General features: G+C 43.6%; 1 protein-coding gene across 1 annotated transcript in view; it reads right to left on the bottom strand.

Annotated features, from left to right (window-relative positions):
- Gxylt2 (glucoside xylosyltransferase 2) overlaps nucleotides 1-21,065 on the bottom strand; it is an 86,204-nt gene that overhangs the window by 29,167 nt on the left and 35,972 nt on the right. The window contains exon 3 of the mRNA XM_021639500.2: nucleotides 18,360-18,491. Coding sequence (XP_021495175.1) covers nucleotides 18,360-18,491 — 132 coding nt within the window. The remainder of the gene's footprint in view (nucleotides 1-18,359; nucleotides 18,492-21,065) is intronic.

The raw sequence follows: 21,065 nt of genomic DNA, 5'->3' as shown, positions 1-21,065 counted from the left end.
CTGGCACTCCTGAGCCTCCAGATTTGTAAGCCAGAATAAGCCTCTGCTTTGTTCATGTTAGTTCTTGTGGTGCTGAGAACCGAATTCAGGGTCTCATTGCATATTAGTAGGATGCGCCACATACATGCACATACCTTGTGCCTATGGAGGCCAGAGAAGGGCAATAGATCCCCTGGAACTGGAGTTACAGTTGGTTGTGAGCTACTATGTCTGTACTGAGCTTTTGGAATAGCAACAAAAACTCTTAACCAGCAGGTAAAGGCATGTCCTGCTCCACCCTCTCCCACCCCTACCCCAAACAAGAAGGACCTGAGCTCAGTTCCCAGCACTCAAGTTGTGTGGTTCTCAACCTCCTGTAACTTCAACTTCAGGGGAGCTGATGACCTTTTCTGGCCTCTGTGAGTACCTGCACACATGTGGCATCATTCACAAAGACACACGTACACAGGTAAGTAAATCTTAAAAAAAAAAAAGAAAGAAAAGAGAGAGAAAGAAACATGTGCAAAGTGCACAGCAGAGCTTACTGATAAACAGCTTGGTTACCGGGAACTTGCTGGCTCTCTTTCAAGTTCATCTTGCTCCAGCTGTGGACTGATTTTCACAGTACAACTGGGTACAAGCGTCTCTGTGTGTGTGTGTGTGTGTGTGTGTGTGTGTGTGTGTGTGTGTGTGTTAAAATCTGACTAACTGTATTCAAAACTGCTGGATCTGCCAATTTCTCCTCCTCTCCATTTCCTGCCCAACACCAGGCACTAGCTATGATGGCCCCCCATGGATCTGTGACATCTTCCATAGCTGTCTTCATCTAAATCACTCCCCACAGATAGCCATCGGGACTCTTAGCTTGCATGTGATTTCACGTTGACCCAGTGGGGATTTCCAACCGTTGTATTTAATTACTAAGTATTTGGAAGTTACTAGATCGTTTTGCATCCACTTCTCATTTAATTCCCTTGTAGTCTGGGAACATTCTCTGCGTGAGTTCAGTTTACCAAGACTTGTTTTATGGCCCAGCGTATGGTGCCTCTCTGAGAATGTTCCCTGTAGATTTGCAACACATGTTTGCTCAGCAGTTGATGGGTAGGGCGTTCCACAAGTTCTGTAGCTGTCCCTGAGGTCACTTGGTTAATAGTATTGCCAGGGTCTCCTCCATCCACGCTGATGAGAATCACGTGTGCTTCACAGAGCATCAACTCCAGACACAGACGAAGAGGGAGCAGTGGGATGGACTGTGCCTTCACCCATGACACTTGGTCTGTTCCTTGGGTTTGAAAAGAAGCCCCAACAGGACACTTGTGACTTATGACCAATTTCCCAGTACTGTTCATTAAGGACCGTTGTCTCATTCTCTTGTTCTGGTAAAGACTGTGACCAAAAGCAGGCTAGGGAGGAAAGGGTTTATTTATTTGCCTTACATTCCAAGTAATGGTCCTTTATCAAGGAAAGTCAGGGCAGGCACTCAAGCAGAAACCTGGATGCAAAAACTGAAGCAGAGGCCATAGTGGATCATAGTTCAGTAGCTTGCTTTTCAGCTCACTCAACTCACCTTTTTTTGTTTGTTTGTTTATTTGTTTTTTTCGAGACAAGATTTCTCTGTGTAGCGTTGGCTGTCCTGGACTTCCTTTGTAGACCAGGCTGGCCAAGATCCACCTGCCTCTGCCTCCCAGAGTGCTGGGACTAAAGGCATGTGCTGCCATGCTCTGCTTCAATTCACTTTTTTATACCCCAGGCCCATCTGCCCAGGGTGGCACAGGCCCTGGGGGGCTGAGCCCTTCCACATCAGTCATGAAAACTGCTCCATAAGCTTGCCCACAGGCCAGTATGGAGGAGCTATTTTCTCAGTTCAGGTTCCTCGTCACAGATAATTAGCTTGTGTTAAGTTGACAAAAACCTAACCAAACACAAGCCACTATGGGCTTCCCTGATGCCAGACAGAACTGTGTCCTCACTGGCTCAGGTTCCCAGCTCTGATTTAATCCCTTCTCAGAAAGCCCTGCCAAGGGCCCCCTCTCCCCCTCTTCTTTTTCTCCATGTACCCTTCATCACATTCCATGACTTCCTTCTGTCATCTACCTCTCATCACCAGTGGCCTTTTCTTAAATTGCTTCCTCCCTCCATTAGACTAGAAGCTCCATGGAAGCCGGGATGTAGCAACAGCTGAAATCCAAGAGTCTGGGACGGTGCTCCTGTTACACTGTCCCAGAGTCACTACAATTCTATCCCTTTAAAATGCAAGTGAAAACTTCACCTTTGCTTTGAAACGTTATTTTACTTGTTTTACGCATATGGGTATTTTGCCCGTAGGTATGCACCCCTTGTGTGTCTGGTGCCTGTGTGGGCAAGAAAAGGGCACTGGAGCCATAGGAACAGAAGTTTCAGACAGTTGTGAGCTGCCGTGCAGTGCTGGCAACCCAGTCCGAGTCCTCTGGAAGGACAGCCAGTGCTCTTAATGGCTGAGCCATCTCTCCAGCCCCATTTTAATCTGTTTTCATGTTTGTTTATTTAATTCAGTGTTGGTATGTGGACACAGAGGCCATGTGGAGGTCAAAGGGCAACTTGTGAGAACTGGTTCTTTCTTTCCATCCCGTGGGTCCAGAGCTCAAACTCAGCTCATCAGACCTAGGAGCAAGTGTCTTTACCCACTGAACCATCTTGCCAGCCTCACTTTTATTTTAAAAATACTTGGATACTGATTGTAGAACATAGAGAGGCTCAGCTATAGGAAGTGCATAAAACTCAAAGTCTAGAAGGAAAGCTAATATGCCTACCATACAGAATATCATTCTTTTGCTATGTGGGCCTGCGTATCAACCCTGTCTCCATTCCAAGCCTCTGCTGACAGATACCCATGTCTCTACGAACATCATTCCATTCCCTGTCTCTTCATTTCAAATGGTCCTGTTTTATACTGCATTTTTGTTATGTTTAGTTACAGAGACAACCCAGTATTGAGCAAAGCCTGGACGCCATGTGGCTGTTTGTACTGAGGCCTGGAAAACTCTGACTGTTCCTCTGGTAATAGATGCAAGCTCTGTGTAAAAAGAGGCAAGAGCCCTATACTTTACCACACAAAATAACAACGTTCTAACTAAATAAACTAATTGCAACCAGGTACTATTCAATTAACTATCTCATTAAAAAATGGGAAAGAGTATTGACAGCTTTATTATGTTTTTGTCATCTGAAATAACATTTGCTTTACGCCTGTGCTTGACCTGGAGAGCTGAAAGATCCGATACCTTTGGGGGGCACTGGTTGATGAGTCTGAACCCAGGGCTCCAGTGTGGGAGTCTGACGTTTTCATGATTAAAATGAGGTTTTACAGATTGGGAGGAGAACAGGCCGCAGGATGATGACATTGGCCATCTGGGCAAAGTGGTGACTGTCAATATTCTTCAAAAAACTTCTTTATTATTTTGGAGAAGATTCTTTACGGCCGCAGAAGTATCCCACTTGGATTAAATTTCACAATCCTTCATTTTAGTTCTCATTGGTTAGGCCTTCCTCCATAATTCTTTTCAAAGATGTTCTCTCTCTTGCTCTCTTATTCCCTGTAGCCCAGGCTAGCCTTGTGGCCCTCTTGCCTCTGCTTCCCAGCTAGGGTCACAGGCATTCACCACTCTGCCCTCCTATGTCCGCCCATCCATTCTTTCCGCAAGTATCAACTGGAGTTCATCTGAAGGGACCAGCTGCTTTTCTGTGTGTTCATTTACCCACTCCGTTGCTTATTTTTATCCGCCTGGGGACTCTTTCGCTGTGTGTGGGGTACAGTACAGTACAGATCATACCTGACGTAGGGTTGCATGGAAGCCTTACACGTTCGGTAAAAACCCCGCTTTCACGTTTGTCTTTGGATCTTTGAAACCGCAGTGCCATCCTCTCAGGTGGTACTTGGTGGCAGCAGCGAGCGCAGTACCCAGTCTGGGAAAGGGCCCTGGGTTCCTTGTGCAGCTGAGCTGGGTGTCAGGTGGCTCAGGTGAGGTGAGAGCTCCTGCACCCTTCTAACATTTTCAGTGAGCCCACTGAGGTGAATCCCACATAAGGCGGGAGGGCCTGTATGGCTACTGTTTATTCACTGTGTCAAAGTGTGCCAACTCTGGCCACCTGAGCTCTTTCGCATTAGTTCCTGTGTCCGGTCAGTGAGAGCCCCTTTTCAAACTAGAGTGTGTATCTGTGGTGTGGTGTGGTGTGGTGTGTGTGTGTGTGTGTGTGTGTGTGTGTGCATGTGTGTGTGTGTTTATGTGTATGCTGGTGAATTTGGGTCCATCCGTGTGTGTGCCACACGCAACTGAAGGTCAGAGTTCAACTTTTAGGAGTCTATTCTCCTCTTGCAATGATGGTTCCAGGCATTAAACGTAGATAATCGGTGTGGTGGTTTGAATGAGAACAGTCCCCAAAGCACATATATTTGAATGTTTGGTGGCCTTGTTGGAGGAGGTGTGTCACCAGCGGTGGGGCTTGAGGTTTACCTTTCTCTGCCTCCAATGTGCAGATCAGGATGTAGCTCAGTTACTGCTCCAGCACCATGCCTGCTGACATGCTTCCTGCCACGGCAGCCATGGGCTCACCCTCTGAAAAACTGTTGGCAAGCCCTCAACTGAATGCCTTTTATAAGTTACCTTGGTCATGGCGTCTCTCCACAGCACTAGAGCAGTGACTAAGCGCAATTTTTTCACCAGCTGAGCCATCTCTGCAGGAACCCACTGTATTTTCTGACGCACGGTCCCTCACTCGCCGGGAACTGCTCATTCAGGTAGGTTGTCTGCCTATGGAGCCCCCAAGACCTCCTTGACTTTGCTTCTAAACATATGCTACCACACTCAGCTTTCTTCGGTAGTCCTGTGGATTAAACTCTGCTCTTTGTGCTTTATACCAAGTAAAGCCCTGTCCCCAGCCCTCTTTCTATTTGAAAAAGAAAAATTTAAATCCAAATTTTCTGTCCCCACAGGACACTCCAAAATCACCTTGTGTTTTCCTACCCTAAGCCCTTGAATCAGACAGCTTCCCCCAAGGAGCCCTTTTGGAGGACAGCACTCAGAAGCTCAAATCTGAGTGTGAGGTCTATTTACCCCACCACCTCTGACCTCACAGTCAACAGAACTGTGTGGATATGTACCAATCAAGAGGTGAATATCTAAAAGAATTCTAAATCTAAAACACACACACACACACACACACACACACACTCAGCCTGAGATTATATTTAGCGAGGCCGGCTTTGTGTATATGTGTGTGTGTAAGCATGCAAGCATGTAACTGTGAGTAGTGTATGTGTGTGCATGAGTATGTGCTTATGTAAATGTATATGCGTCATGTATAGGCACATGCCACGGTGGAGGTGAGTGGGCATTAGATCCCTTGGAACGGGAGTCAGAGACCGTTTAAGGAACTTAAGGGTGCTGGGCTGAGTTTTGAGAAAGATGTATGATCTCTGTGACACTGGAGGTAGGACAGTAGTGGCCATGCATCGCCACCAAGTGACAGTATGAGGCAGGACATTTGCACCCACCGAGGGAAGGACAAGGACAGAACAGTCTGGCTGAAGCAGGAGACTGTCTATCTGGAAAATGCTGATTTTTCCCAGGAGACCTTGCTTGGGTTGTGCTAGGACATACAAAACAATGGATGCCCCTAAGCCATCTGATAAGAAAGCCATGCAGGAGGGAAGAGACATGGGGGCAAGGGAGACGGGCCAATATCACTGTCACATTTATGTTTTGTGTAAATATATCCTGACCCAGCTAAGCAAGATGGCACATGTTTTTTAATCCCAGAACGTGGGAAGCAGAGGCAGGTGGATCTCTGCAAGTTTGAAGCCAGCCTGGTTTATGTAGTGAGTTCCAGGATAGCCAGGGCTATGTAGAGAGACCCTGTCTCAAACAACAAAACAAAACTTCCTGAACGCTGGGATCATAGGCATGCATCAGATCCACGCAGGCCCACAGCTCTGGCCTCAAAATGCTACAGCTTCACGATGATTCTGCAGCATCCAAATGTCCTTGCACATGTGAGCAGAGATCTGTACGTGTTAGGAAAAGAAAAGGAACCTAAATTCTTTTTTTTTTTTTTTTAGTTTTATATTTTCAATTTTATGTGTATGAATGTTTTTCTACATGCATTTCTGTACACAACGCATGTGCCTGGTGCCCATGGAAACCAGAAGAGGGCATCAGATCCCATGGAACTGGGGTTGAAGAGAGTTGTGAGCTGTGATCTGGGTGTTGAAAATTGAACACATAAGCTGCTGAGCCATCTCTCCAGCCCCCGACAGCCCAAATTCTTAACACACAAACCCATGTCCTATGCTATAGAACTGTGCAAACAACTCAGCAGTAGGCAGTGTAAGAAGATGTTGAACTAGACATGATTATATGTGCTGATAACCCTGGGCCTAGGGACCATCTCAGGGTCATTTAGGATCGTTCTGAGTGACATAGCAAATTCAAGGCCAGCTTGAGCTACACAGTGAGACTACACTGTTTCAGAAACTCCAAGAGCTGGGGTAAACTGAGCAAGAGCTGGCTATTAGAGTACACCAAAGAAGCATTAAGAGCTCTGTTCTTCCAGAGGACCCAGGTTCAATTCCCAGCATCCACATAGCAAGGTTACAACTGTCTATAACTCTATCCAGTTCCAGAGGATCCAACACTCTCACACAGACAGACATACAGGCAAAAAAAAAAAAAAAAAAAAAAAATCACATAAAATAAAAAAAGATGCATTAATGCTGTTGTGTTATAAAAGTATTTGAATGGTTAAACGAAATGGAACAAAAACCCAAAGTACTAAGGATGAGGATGTAATCACAGGCAAAGAATCTGCTGAGTACACAGGATCTGGCCTTAAATTCTTTTTCTTTCTTTTGCTTTCTTTCCTTCTTTCTTTTTCTTCCCTCCTTCCCTCCCTCCCTCCCTCCCTCCCTCCCTCCCTCCCTCCCTCCCTCCCTCCCTCCCTCCCTTCTTTCTTTCTTTCTTTTCCTTCCCTCCCTCCCTCCCTCCCTCCTTCCTTCTTTCCTTTTTTATTCCTTTTCTTCCTTTCTTTTTTTGAGACAGGGTTTCTTTGTGTAGCCTTGGCCGTCCTGGACTCGCTTTGTAGACCAGGCTGGCCTCGAACGTACAAAGATCCACCTGCTTCTGCCTCCTTGAGTGCTGGGATTACAGGTGTGAGCAGCTTGCCTGCGCTGGGTTTAATTCCTAAATCCTAGCATTGCCAATGATGATAATGACAGTACTCCTGCTACCACTAATTTGTTTCTTACCAACACCTTTCCTGTCAAACCACATTTCACAGCCCCACCGCTATAACCGGACTTTCTTTGGATGGCCAGCAGATGGAATAATGACACAGAGACTTATAGTATTTATTATAAGCTTAGGCCTTAGCTTAGACTTTTTCCCAACTCGTTCATACAACTTCATTAACCCGTTGATTCTAGCAACGTTTGCCACGTGGCCTGTCACTTCTTGGCCTCTCAATCCCAGCATTGTTCCTTCCTTTTGTGTCTGGCTGGCAATTATGTCTCTTCTTTTCTCAGTTCTTCCCAGAGTTCCTAGCTCTGCCTGGATGTCCCACTTTTCCTCTCTTGCCTCAGCTTTAGGCTGTCAGCTCTTTATTAAATGGATCAGAAGGCATCGGAGGTGTACGCTTACAAAATACTAAGGCAGATAAATGACGTTTTATAAAAATAACAGTATCAAAGTCAGGCCTGTTCTCAACTCTCTGCCCAATCAGTATTTGAATGGTACAAAGACAACCTTCACCCAATATGCTCCAGCACACAGCCCTCTCTCCTCCCTGCACAATGCGCCAACATATCGGCTCGTGTCAGATATTCTATTGTTTCTGCATCTGTGCACATGTGGCCAAGAAGTCAGAACTTAGCTAAATATGACCTCTTTGGAGACCATTATTTCCATTTCCCTCAAAATTCTTCCTTTCTCCAATTTTTTTAATGACTACTAGAAACTGACTCACCCTGTTATTAATTGGTTGGTTAGTTAGTTAATTTTAAGACAGGGTCCACTAGGTAGCTTGAGCTGTCCTCACATTTAATATGTAGACCAGGCTGGCCTTAAACTCATAGGAGATCTGCTTGTGTCTCCCTCCTGAGTACCAGGTTAAAGGTCAGACATACAGTTGAGGTTCAATAAGTATTGCTGAATGAACAACTGTTTATATAAATAAATGGGTACCTAAATATATATATATGCATAAATATATACAATACATGGATACTGTAAACATCAATGAAGTCAAGCATTCATTCCTCTCATTCATTTTATATGTGTAGTAGAATAAAAAACTTTCTATTTGACATTGCAAATGCCTAATCACTCCTTTTAGCATTGTTGAGAGAATTTAAGTAGAAGGAGTAGTTTGGGAATACTGGTCACATATAATCCGTTCTGGCTTAAGAAAATAAATACGCACTGGAAATTTTCACAAATATATGCTGTGGTGTTTGTGTGTTCCTCTCTTTGTGTGTGTGTGTGTGTGTGTGTGTGTGTGTGTGTGTTCAGGTTTAACCTGGTCCTTGGATGGTTTTTGTTTGTTTGTTTGTTTGTTTGTTTGTTTTTGTCTTGTTTTCAACAGAGGGGCACATTATGTAGCTCAAGCTAGCTTTTGATTACATGTAGCTCTGTGCAGGCCCTGAACGAACTTATGGCCCTCCTGCCTCAGCTTCCCTAGGGCTGGGGTTCCACGTGTGTGGAGGCTACAGAGCAGCACTGTCCTCCTCTGTCATGCTCCATCCTGGTTCTTGGAGATGGAGCCTCTCACTGAACCTAGAGATTACCATTTTAGCTAGACCAGTGGGTCAATGAGGCCCTGGGATTGGGCATTTCTGCCCTCCTACAAGCAGTGAGGGAGCTGGGAATCCAAAGCCAGGCCTTCATGCTCATGCAGCAAACACTCTACCCACTGAGCCATGTCCCAAGCTCCAGGAAATATTTGTTCTTGGCTAAGTAGTGTTCCAACATTTTAACTGTTTTGATTTGAGATTTTTAAGGTTGCTCATTAAATTATTAGTCTAAAATGGGGTGGTAAACGTTAAACCATAAATAGAGTTTTTGTTGTTACCTGTACTGTGCCCCCTTGTGGAATTACAAAACTGTAATGGCACTGACATAATTTTCACAGCACACTAAAGGATAGGCTATCAGCATCGGGGTTATATTGTGCAGGGGTTTTCACTAGTGAAGTACACTCGGCTGATCTGGCCACCTTGACAGACAAGAGTCAGACTTCCTCTCACCAGGCAACTCTAGGATGGCTTTGTTCAAGAGGGCTCCCTAAAATCCTGCTTCATCGCACTTTTGTTTGGCCTTTGGTCAGCTGTGTTGGCCAACTGTTGGGTCAGCAGCCCATTTTCCATGTGGCTTTCGTAACTGGAGGGATCAGGTTGCTCTGGCGTGTTCTGAGATAATGGCTCTCTCAGATCTTCCATCTGTTCCCATGCTCCCAGTTGCTCCTGCTCCTTACCAGGTGTTGGCTTTCTAGCCAGTAAGTCCACTCTTTCCTTATTGGTACTCCACAGGCCATGATAACTTATTTAAAGCAGAACTGCGTGTGTTGGTCAGATGGTGTCTCCATAGTGCATGTGCTCTCTCTGCCTGAGGTGCCAAAAATCTAATGACCGGGACACAAGGACCTGCAGGTCGTCACTCAAATACAACTGAGTTTCAAAGGCTTTCCCTCTCTGTATACTTGAGAACCAAATCCAACAAATGTCTTCTGAGTACATGTTGGGTTGAAGGCTAGTGTTTTGTCTTTAAAGTCCTCTGCTAGCATTTGATGATGCTGTTAAAGCTCCCCCTTCAGTTTCTGGGACAAGGTTTAGCCCAAGTTGAACAGAAGCTAGGAATCTGCCTGCTTCCAACCCTGGAAATTCTGGGATTCCCGTGGGTCACTACACCCAACTCTGACAGCTTTTTAATAAGACCATTCATCTGTAAGTCACTCTGCCCATCATCCATTCATCTACCCAACCACCCACCTATCCCTCTCCCCATCCTTTCAAACAGCCTTAGGGACTCCTTTTGTTAATACAGGCACGTACTACTCTAGGGACAAAGGATGAAAGATCTCAGCGTTGACCTTATATATTCATGAGGCAAGCATAAAACAAACAAACAAATGACAACAAAAAAAAATCAGGTGAACTGTAAACAGTCTGGCTCTGAGGGTAGTAGGATGGGGAAAGCAGAGAGGGGCAATTAGAACCACAGGAGCCTCACTAGCTGGGGAGTTGAGCAAGGACAGATGCTCACATGGAGCCCTGCAAAGAATGCAGAGCTCAGGGGAGTCACCCAAAGGAGACATCCTGGAACACTTTGGGAATGCTCCCCTACAAATGCAGGAGGAAATACTTTAGGAAAAAAAGAGGAGAACACTATAGGAGAACTTGGGCTCCTATTTAGAACCTAAGGTAGAAATGGTTAAATTTGCCAGAGCAGCCTTGTTCTTATCTGCAAGGAGGACACAAGTGGGCCCAGGCCACAAAGATTTAATGAAATCACCAACCTAAAGGTCAGAGAGATCTGTAAGTATAGCAAACACTGGCTCTTTGGCCACCTACTGCCACACATCCCTCTTTGCTGATATGTCCAAAGATACCTCAGTTTTTCTTTTTCAGGTGCATAAGCATGGTCACCAGAGATCAAATCCCCAGAACCTATGTAAACAGATGGATATGCCTCTGGATGCATCTGGGCTTTTTGGCCACCAGCTTACTTCCTGGTCAGTGGAAATACATCAAGGAAAAAACACTGAGAGTTATAGAGCAAGATACCTAATGTCCCTGTCTTTGTTAGGGTTTTATTGCTGGGAAGAGACAGCATGATGATGGCAATTCTTACAAAGAAAAACACGTAACTGAAGATTTCTTACAGTTTCAGAGGATTAGTCCATTATCATTATGACGGGAAGCATGGTAGCGCAGGCAGACGCAGTGCTGGAAGAGCTGAGAAGACTGGATTTGTTTCACACTGGGGCCTAGCTTGAACATACAAGATCTCAAAGCCCCGCCTCCACAGAGACATACTTCCTTCAACAAGGCCACACCTACTCCAACAAGGCCACACCTCCAAATAGTGCCACTCTCTATGGGCCAAGCATTCAAACACGTGGGGTCCTTGGGATTGAATTCAGGTCTCTGGGCACAGGAATAAGCACCTACCATTTTGCTACCTCCTTTTTAATTCTACTGCGTCATTCTAGTTCCCTAATGGTTGTTTTTGTGGCATATCTTTTTCTATTCTTTAATATTTATTCCTTCTGCCTATTTAAGCTTCCTGCAGGTGACACACAATTGGACCATATTTATCAACTCTGACAAGCTCTGCTTTTTTTAAAAATGCATATGTATTGTGTGTGTGTGTGTGTGTGTGTGTGTGTGTACACACGTGCTTGTGAGCATAAGTATGCTAGTGGAGGTAAAAGGACAACTTTCAGGAATTGACTCGTTCTTTATACCATGTGAATGCCAGGAATTGAACTCTGGCTGTCAAGCTTGGTGGCAAGTAAGCCATCTCATTGATTCCATCTCTGCTTTTTGATTTTATTGTTTCTTTTTTTTTCCTGTTTACATTTAGTGTTATTAGCACAAGGAATTTATGAAAACAACTTGCTTTTCGTTTTATTTTCTTTTATTCTTCGCTTCAGTTTTTGTATTAAGTATTTGCCAATATAGAATTTTTAATTTTTCAATACTTTTAGAGTTCAGTGGGACACAAACTATTGCACAACCTAATTCACAGGACTTTTGAGAGCAGAGGGTGTGCAGTTCATTCTGACACTAACAGAGTACTATTTGTCATTTGGTGTTGTGTGTGTGTGTGTGTGTGTGTGTGTGTGTGTGTGTGCTTTTGCTTGTGTATGGAGATCCAAGAACAGTTCTGAGGTGTCAGTTCTCTCCTCCTGCTTTGTTTGAGGTTCCAAGTATCAAATTTAAGCTGCCAGGCTATGTCAACAAACTCATACATACCTAACCCTACTTAAGAAAAATGTTAATTTTTATGGCTTATAGAATTTATACATTGCATTGAAATGCAATGATTGTAGAAATGAGAGATGCTGATGGCTTGTCCCTCCTACGAGCAAGTGAGAGAGACCCTGCGAAACCTGCCTAGAACTGAGTTTCCACTACATTGAGCTGGAAGGGTAGGGGAGGAAGTGTGTCGTGGAGCCTTCTTATCGAATTTTAATAAATTTTATAAAGAAAATATTTATTTACTTCAGATAATTTAGACAGTTATCTAGAAAATAAGTTTCATCAATTCTGCTTGCTTAGTTGGGATGCAATTTCCCACAGTTCCTCCATTCTACCATTTTAGATGTCACTGCTCTGGCTTTTTTTTTTTTTTTTTTTTTTTTAGATGTCTCTTTATGTAGTCGTGGATGTTGTGGAACTCTCTATGTGGACCAGGCTGGCCTCGAACTCACAGAGATCCACCTGCCTCTGCCTCCCAAGTACTGGATGGCAAATCCTTAAAAGCTGCTGCTGTTAAGTTTGTAGAATATGGAATCCAGGAATCTTGAACAATCTTTAGGCTCACCCAAATGAGGCTTACAAAGGATCTAGAGACAACAGATAAGCCCTGATGACATCATGTGAGCCCTTGGATCAAGCTATGCTTAGAATTAGTTCTCTTATCCAGACTTCTCATCCTAACCAATAAAATAATTTCTTTCTTTGCTTAGCTAATCTAATAGGTTTCTTTTCTGTGGCTTGTTAAAATGACATAACTAAAACAGCCTATGGAAGAAAGAGTTTCTTTTGGCTTACATTTCCAGAGAGATATGAGTCTATCACGGTGAGGAAGCATGGCAGCAAGAGATGAGCACGACAGCAGGAACAGGAAGCTAGGAGCTCACATCCTCAACCAAAAGCAGGAAGCAGCATGAACAGGAATTGGGGATACATTAGAAATGCTCAAAACCCACCCCCAGTGACATACTTTCTCCATCAAGGATCTACCACTTAGCCCTCCCTAAACAGCGCCACCAACTGAAGACAAAGTGTTCAAATAGAGCAGCCAATGGGGGGACATTTCTCACTCAAACTACTACAGCCAGAGAGGCAGGCATCCATGAGTTAGGATTAATATTCTGAATGACAAGTCTTTAGTAGGATATGAATGAACGATGCCACCATAGAGAGTGTGATTGTGGTCTGATCACATTAAACATGACCACTTTGCTAGCTAGGCTCATTCCAGTGCTTCTGCGGCCTCTTGTTGCTTGGTAAGATTGCAGACATCACCCGAGGTGATGCCAACATCCCTCCTAGTAAGGGCATTTAATATATTATATATTCTTATACATTTGTCAGTGTGTGTTCACAGCCGCAGGACTGGCTCCCAGGGTGTCTGATGGTAATTGCTAATGCTGAGGTGTGACATTAGTAATAGCAGAGGTCTGACCGTGTGTTTAACAAGTTCAAACGAATCTAAAAAGATGCCCTTTTCCATTAGCCTACAGCTAACTCATTAGAATGCCAGTAACCACATAGATTCCTATATACTGGAACCAGCTACAGGCCCCTTTAGCAAGCTGTACATGGAAAACGGAAGTGTTGTGTGCTGTTCCCTCCAGGGTGATACAGAAGACATGGGCAATACAAGATGTTTGTTTATCTGGCTCGGTGCCGCTTTGAAATATTAAAAAACGAGGCAAGTTACCGGGCGGTTTGAAGTGCTCAGGATGAACCTGCAGATAGGTCTGAAAGCAATTTCATCCTAACTCCCGCCATGAATGCAGACTCCTGCAGCAAGCAATGGCAGCAGAAACTGAAGTTCTCTGCAAAAACCAACCCCATGTTAACGATTCTGCAGACTGAGGGGCCAGCTAGAAATAGAGTTGTAGAGAGTTGGAAGACTGTTCACCAGAGCCTACATTATCTTGTGTCATGATAAGCACCCTTACTTTCTATTCATCACCCTCCTCTGTATACGGCCTAGCATCCCTTTGACTATCAGGTACAACCTTTAGAATAACTAACTCAGCTATAACTAGCTTCCAACAACCCAAAGCTAAGAATATCATCAGATAGTATGCGAGACTCATCGCAGAGACTTCCCTGCTGTACTGTAGCCTGCTTGCCTGGTGTCCCCGTCATTAGTAACCCTTGCTCTATGGCCATTTTGTTATGTGATTATAAAAATTTGTGTAACCGTTTCCACAGCTGACCACACCATTCAGAGCATCCTAGGTCTATGTTTGTGGGGCATTGTCACAATAGTTGGCTCAAAATAAACTACCTCCTATTTCTTTTGGAGTAAGAGTTGCATTTTGCATTGACATGCACCACCAATAAATACATCAGATGTTGTTATAACTAGAAGCATATCGATTAAAACTCCATGAAATCCTTCCTTTCTCCCTTGGTAAAGTCTGAATAGCATGTTCCTACCACACGAGGTGCTCCTTGCCCATCAAGCTTCTGAACAGCCTGCTCTTCAGGTACCTCTGCTATATTCTAAATATTGCTAGGATCCCCACACATGTCTGTTCCTGAGGACAGAAGCCTTTGTGATCTAATGGGCACAGTAGGTAGTAAAATGTGCAGCTGTTTAAAAATGTTACGGCTTTCCACTAACTGGGGAAAGGATGATGGGCATTCATTCAAGTCAACTGTTCATTCAAGAATGAAGGGCTTCCTTTTTTTCATTTGTTTTTTTACTAAATTTAATTTACTTGTAGTTGGCATATTGTTTGGAATTCCATAAGCTACAGAATACCCAGAAAAGAAAGATGTACATTAGAGTACTTCAAACCACCTGTAGTGTAGCTTCACCGATAACGGTCCTACCCTTTGGGCCAGTATCCAAAGAAGTAGAAACGTAAATTGATCTCTAGGACTTCATAACACAAGCACTGGTGAAATTTGAATTTCCCTAATAGTGTGTCAGAATCTGATAGACATGAAATGCAAAAATATTTGCTGTGGTGGTAAAATACTAGTTGAAGGCTCAGTGGGTAAGAGTCCTTGATGATTAGAGTCTTTGGGGTACATGTGTAAGAACCTGAGCTCAACACCCCAGCACCCACACATTGGGCCACATTGGGTGTGGCTCTGTACACATTGGAGACAGGAGGGTCACTGGGTCTTACTGGCTTCAAGCCTAGCTCCAAGTTGAGAAACAGACCCTGATCCAAGGAATATGGCTGAGAGAATGATGAGGCAAGACACAAATGCTGTCTTCTGACCTCCATACCTAGGCACCAGCATGTACACTTTCACACACGCACATGACCATATACCATACACACTCATTCTCATACATAGAGAAGTATGTATTAGTTAAAAAGGTTCTCTACTGTATGTCTGGGGGCGATGCCAACTAGTTACTTTCCTCATGGTTGCAACAAAACATGCAATGAAAGCAACCAAAGAAGGAAGGATAGGCTTTGGCTCACAGTTTGAGGAGATACAGTCCTTCCAGGTGAGAAAGTCACAGCAGCAAGTAGTTCAAAACAAATGGACACATTGCGTCTACAGCTAAAAAGCAGAGAAGAGGCAGAAACTAGAGCCAGGCTATAAGACCACCAGGCCCACCCCAGTACCTATTTCCTCTAGCACAGACCTACACACTACTTCCATAACCTTCCAAAGTAGCATGTTTGGCTGGAGACCAACTGTCCAAACCCATAAGCCTATAGGAGCTATTTCATCCAAACTACAGCACCGACGGTACAGAAGATGGCTAAGTCTATGATTCTCCCCTCATCAGCCATCTGCTAGAATGCTTGCATTACGGGGCTCCATTTCCCATGTGCAGCCTCAGCAGCACCTCAGAACTGGCTTCACTGAGAGGGGAACTATGATTCAGACTTTACTGCAGACGACTATATCTCAACAATGCTCCCCAAAGCCATGCTCATGATCTGCCATTATGATGTAGGACTTGGGCGAAGGTAAATGTCCTGTCAGGCACAATCTCTCCTTATTATTTTTAAGAAGGGCTGGCTTCCATTACCAGAAGCAGATAAGGAACACTAACACCCGTTTGTCATTCCAAACATATAGCTCACTTCGCTGGAGTGAATCATGCTCATCCTGTAGGGAGCTTGGTTTGTTGTTGTTGCTTTGGTTGGATAATAAAGTCACAATTCAAGGTCAGAGAAAATTCAAATGTGTTTTCGCTGATGAGTTGCTCAAATCTTGCATAGGGTGTGTAGACAATTTCCCAACAGTAATTCTGGCTTTCTAATACTTCCTTTTGCCTTAAATAGAGAGAAAAGCAGAAGCCTGACATCATTTCTCACCTCAAATGACAATTATGGTGCAAAACACCATCCTAGAGATTTTAGCGCCATTTTTCAGACAGTCATTCCTTACCAATGTTTTTTTTTATTCAAATAACTCATCTCATAAGATGTATGTGGATCCGCATATGGTAGAAACAGGTCATTTAATTAAATGGAAACTGAGTCTGCTGAGACAGCTCAGTGCCCTTGCAGAGGACCTGAGTTCAGTTCCTGGCGGCAGCCATAACAGGAGGCTCACAACGGCCTGTAACTCCAGCACCAGGGAACTTAGTATCCTCTTCTAGCCTGTGTGTGCATGTGTGTACATGCACACAAATAAAAGTTAAATAAGTCTTTAAAAAATAAAATAAATAAGTAGCGATACCAGGGCGTGGCCTGGCGCCGGTCATACAGGCTGTGCTCCACTTGCAGATTCCTAAATGCAAACGCTGAGGTTATCACTCACTATTTCCGGTTTCCAAACCAACAGATGGGGAAGCATTCTCTTCCCCTTGGATAACCCTAGACAGCTCAGAACCAAACACCACACAATTTAAACTTCTTTACCCAAACTGTTGGCCCTGCAGCTTTCCTCATCTCTATAATATAGTAATATCATAATAAGATATCACCGTCCATTTCTTAGACTGAGCATTTGTGTGGGTCATTAATGGTTAGATATTGACAACTGTAACCGAATCAACCAAAGCCTGGCCGAAATCCTTTTTATTCCCCTGCCCCTAACACTTTAACTGCTGAATCTATTTGTCAAGTGGATCTCAAATCCATCACGAATACAGTTTGTCTTTTTTAAAACACAAATCAGGCCAAACACTTTCCATACTAGATTCATGCAGTGTTGAGACAGCAGCCATCTCAAGGGGCTTTCAGAGCCTGCAGTTCGAGCCCCCGACATCAGCTTCAACCCTATTTCCACCGCTAGTCTGATTCCATGGACCTTTACTTTGGCAAGGATGCCTCTTCTCAGATCAGAGCCTCTGCACGCACTGGTCTCTCACCTGGACCCCTCTCTCAGGACTTTCAAACCTTTGTCACCCAGTAATCTCACTTCATTCATGTCTTTCTGAAAATGGTCTCTAAGATCTCCTCTAAGTCACAGTGGGATTGTGCATGACATATATCCATGGCTCTTTTTCTCTACCTCGGTCCTGACAAGACTTAAGCTTTTGTCAGACTTAAGGTTTAGTGAGCAGGACCACGGTCACTTAACTGACACTCTATCATATCTCTGTGGAATGCATGGACCCCTCAGAAATATTAAAGTTGTAATTTGTAGTGCATTTCCCCTCACAGGTCAGTACCTAAGTTTTCACGTATCCTTTCATATTCTCCCCTCTATCTCTTTTTCTACCCCCTTTTCTCCCTTTTTTTCTGTGGTACCAGGGATTAAACCCAGCCAGGGCCTTGTACATGGTTGGCAAATCACTGAGCTATGGCCCCAGCCTACATTAATGATTTAAACAAAACAAAACAAAACAGAACAAAAATTTGCTATTAAAAATTCCAAACTCAGGGCTGGAGAGAGCACTGGCTGCATTTCTAGAGGTCCTGAGTTTAATTTCCAGCAACCACATGGTGGCTCACAACCATCTGTAATGGAATCTGATTCTCTCTTCTGGTATGCACAAAAACAGAGCATTCATATACATAAATTAAATAAAGAAATCTTTAAAAAATTTCAAACTGAAAGGCTATGCCAGAACTCTGAACCCTTTATGAGTATCTGGCTACATCAAGTTGTGCTTATTGTTGTTCAAGAAATACTAATAAAAGCTAACATTGACCAAGTGCTATGAGCCATACACAAGGAGGAAACTGAGGCTGAAGTTCATAGCCAGTAAATGGTGAAGTCACAGTCACAAAGTCTAGGGCATGCTTTGGATGCTCTCAGGATCAAAATCTTGAGGAAACGGCCTTTGAGCCTAGAAGGACCCTCTGTCTGCATACTGCAGGCTGACAGCGTGAACCACAGAACCAAAGGAGTCACTTCTATTCCTCCAGGAAGGATCTCTAACACACCTCAGTTGATTTCACTGTCTTCAAGTGGAGGTCTTTCCCAAGCTACATCTCATAAACAACAGGGTTCCTACCGGAAGAAAGAGTCGCTGGGCAGCACAGGGTTTGAATAGCTTCTTCCATTCCTGAGGGTTTCCGACAGAAAATGTGATGGGGTAGAGTCTGTGCTCAAACTTCTTTTTATATGAGTCAGGCCACTGGTGCAACTGCAAAAGATGGGAGACACAAGGGTGGTAAGAGGCTGAGATCAATGGAGAACACCCGAAAGACCTCTCTGGCTGACAGAGATTATCCAGGCGATTCACACAGGAAGTCTAGTTTTATCACTGCTCCTGCTTGGTCACTATGTGAGAGAACATTTTCCTATAATACTGCTAGGACTGAAAACAAATAATGTTTGCTGTTGGCAGGGGGGTTGGGAGAATGGTCCACAAACACTGCCAAAGGGAATATAGATTTGGATAAACTGCCAAGAGGGCAATTCAGAATTCAGAAGCTGGCTAACAAGATCCCAAAGAGAGAGGCACAAGCGCTTTCATCACAATGTAGTTTGTGGCAACAAACCCTGAGGAGAATCTAAATGCCAATTTATAAGGAGTTGGGAAAATAGACATTATGATAGACTTACATAATGGAATAATGTAAACTAAAGATCTGTATGTTTCAGTGTCATATATGATACTATGTGGCCCAGTGTAGTGGTACATGCCTTCAATCCTGGCATTAGAGAAGCTGAGGTAAAAGGAACACAAGTTGGAGGATAGCCTGGGTTATGTGAGATACTGTCTCAAAATATTCTAACCCAGCTCCCTCTAATAGCAAAAAGCACACACATCTTTACTTCAAGATTTATTTTTATGTGAACAACTGTGTTGTCTGCATGTATGTATGTGCACTGTATGTATAGTGTGTGTGTGTGTGTGTGTGTGAGAGAGAGAGAGAGAGAGAGAGAGAGAGAGTGTGTGTGTGTGTCTGTTGCCTACAGAGACCAGAAAAGGGCATCAGATCCCCTGGAACTGGAGTTACAGTTGTGAGCCACCCAGTGTGGGTGCTGGGAACTGAACCTGAGTCCTCTGCAAAAGCAGAGAGTGCTCTTAACTACTGAACCATCTCACCAGCCCCTAGGCATATGGCTTTTATTTGTGGAGAAAAATCTAGACAGATAGCATTCTATTACTAAAAGTCGGCATCTCAATTGCTGGTGCTTATGGGCCTCATTTCTCGTTATAGTCTTCAGAACTTTTATACTGAATATCTTTCTTTCTTGCATATGTTAATACATTTTAAAGACTTCTTCTTTTATTCATTTTATGTGTGTGTTTTTCCTGCATGAATGTCTGTGCACATACATACATGGGCACTGGTGCCTGGTGCCTGAAGGAGACATAGAGGGCATCAGATCCCCTGGAACCAGTGTTACAGATGACTGTGACAAGGCTCCATCTAACAGCAAAAATATATGCGTTTTTATTTCCAGATTTATTTTTATGTGAATGAGTGTGTTGCCTGCATGTGAGCGCCATGTGCATGGGAACTGAATTCAGCTCTTAACTGCTGAGCCATCACTCCAGCCTCTCAATATGTTAAAGTTGTATTTTTAATGGATCTTATTTTCTTCTCTAATACTTGTAGGTTTTATTGTATTGTTGATTAAGCTTTACTATTGATATATCTTTTATTAAAGCTGCTGTTAATCCTAAACAGCTGTATAACCAAATTGCCACACAGAGACTATGATTTATTTAGTTCACCTAGAACACAATGCTGGGCAATAGTTACTCCATCCTAAACCTCCAACCCCTCATAGTTTCCTAACATTTAGATTCACCCATTATACTTGCTTTTTGTGAAATCTTAGGTCCATTTCATTCTCCACGTCATTCCAAGATTTTTCCTCCTGCCTCTGCCTCCCCCCCACACTCCTTCCTGTCCTCTGGCTCCTCCCCTCTCCTGCCTACTCCTTCCCCCTCCATTGCTCAACATTGTGGCTGGTTGTTTTATTTTGGCCTGTTTACACAAAGTTGAGACAGGTGATGCTTAGAATAATTATCACAATACAATGTCTGGATTGAAACTAGAGAGTGGGGGAGAGAAATCAGCATTTGAATGAACAAGGATAAAGCATATACATTCCAAAAGAACATTATACCAACATAGGTTTAGAGAAAAATGGAGCAGAAAGCAAACGATTATCATCCTGCCTCTCGCCTTCCCACACAATTTATCAGGTCACACTGCTGTGGCATGTTTGCTGCAATTCATGGGCCAATATCGATTATTACTAACTGATGAGTCAATACTGATTATTATTTAATTGTTTTGAGACAGTGTCTCATTATGTAGCTCAGGCTATCCTGGAACTCTTTGATTCCTGTTTTCTAGAGTGTTCTGTCACTGGTCTCACATAGGTCCATCACTAGAGGATGGCTTCTTTCACTTAGCAATATGCACTTAAGATTCTGCATGGCCTTTTTGTGGCTTGACAACTCATTTATTCTTGCAAGAGTTTAAACTGCTCCTCTCTGAAGGGAATAGGAGTAGGAATGGATCATGGGGAGAGGAGAGAGAGGAGGTGGGTAGAGAAACTGGCAAGAGGAGAAACTGCTGTCAAGATGTAACATGAAAAAAAATAAATTCTTTGAAAATTAAAAAAAAGATTAAGTTTGTATTGGTAAATAATTTTACATTAACAAGTCACTGGCAACTTATGAGGTATGTCTGACTAACAGAATACAATGCAGCCCTTAATGACCACACTGTAGAACTAGAGTCAGTGAATG

This window comes from Meriones unguiculatus, chromosome 5 (assembly GCF_030254825.1).
Source record: "Meriones unguiculatus strain TT.TT164.6M chromosome 5, Bangor_MerUng_6.1, whole genome shotgun sequence".
Taxonomy (NCBI): domain Eukaryota; kingdom Metazoa; phylum Chordata; class Mammalia; order Rodentia; family Muridae; genus Meriones; species Meriones unguiculatus.
The sequence above is the reverse complement of the archived record's forward strand: the minus strand, read 5'-3'. Positions and strand labels throughout refer to the sequence as shown.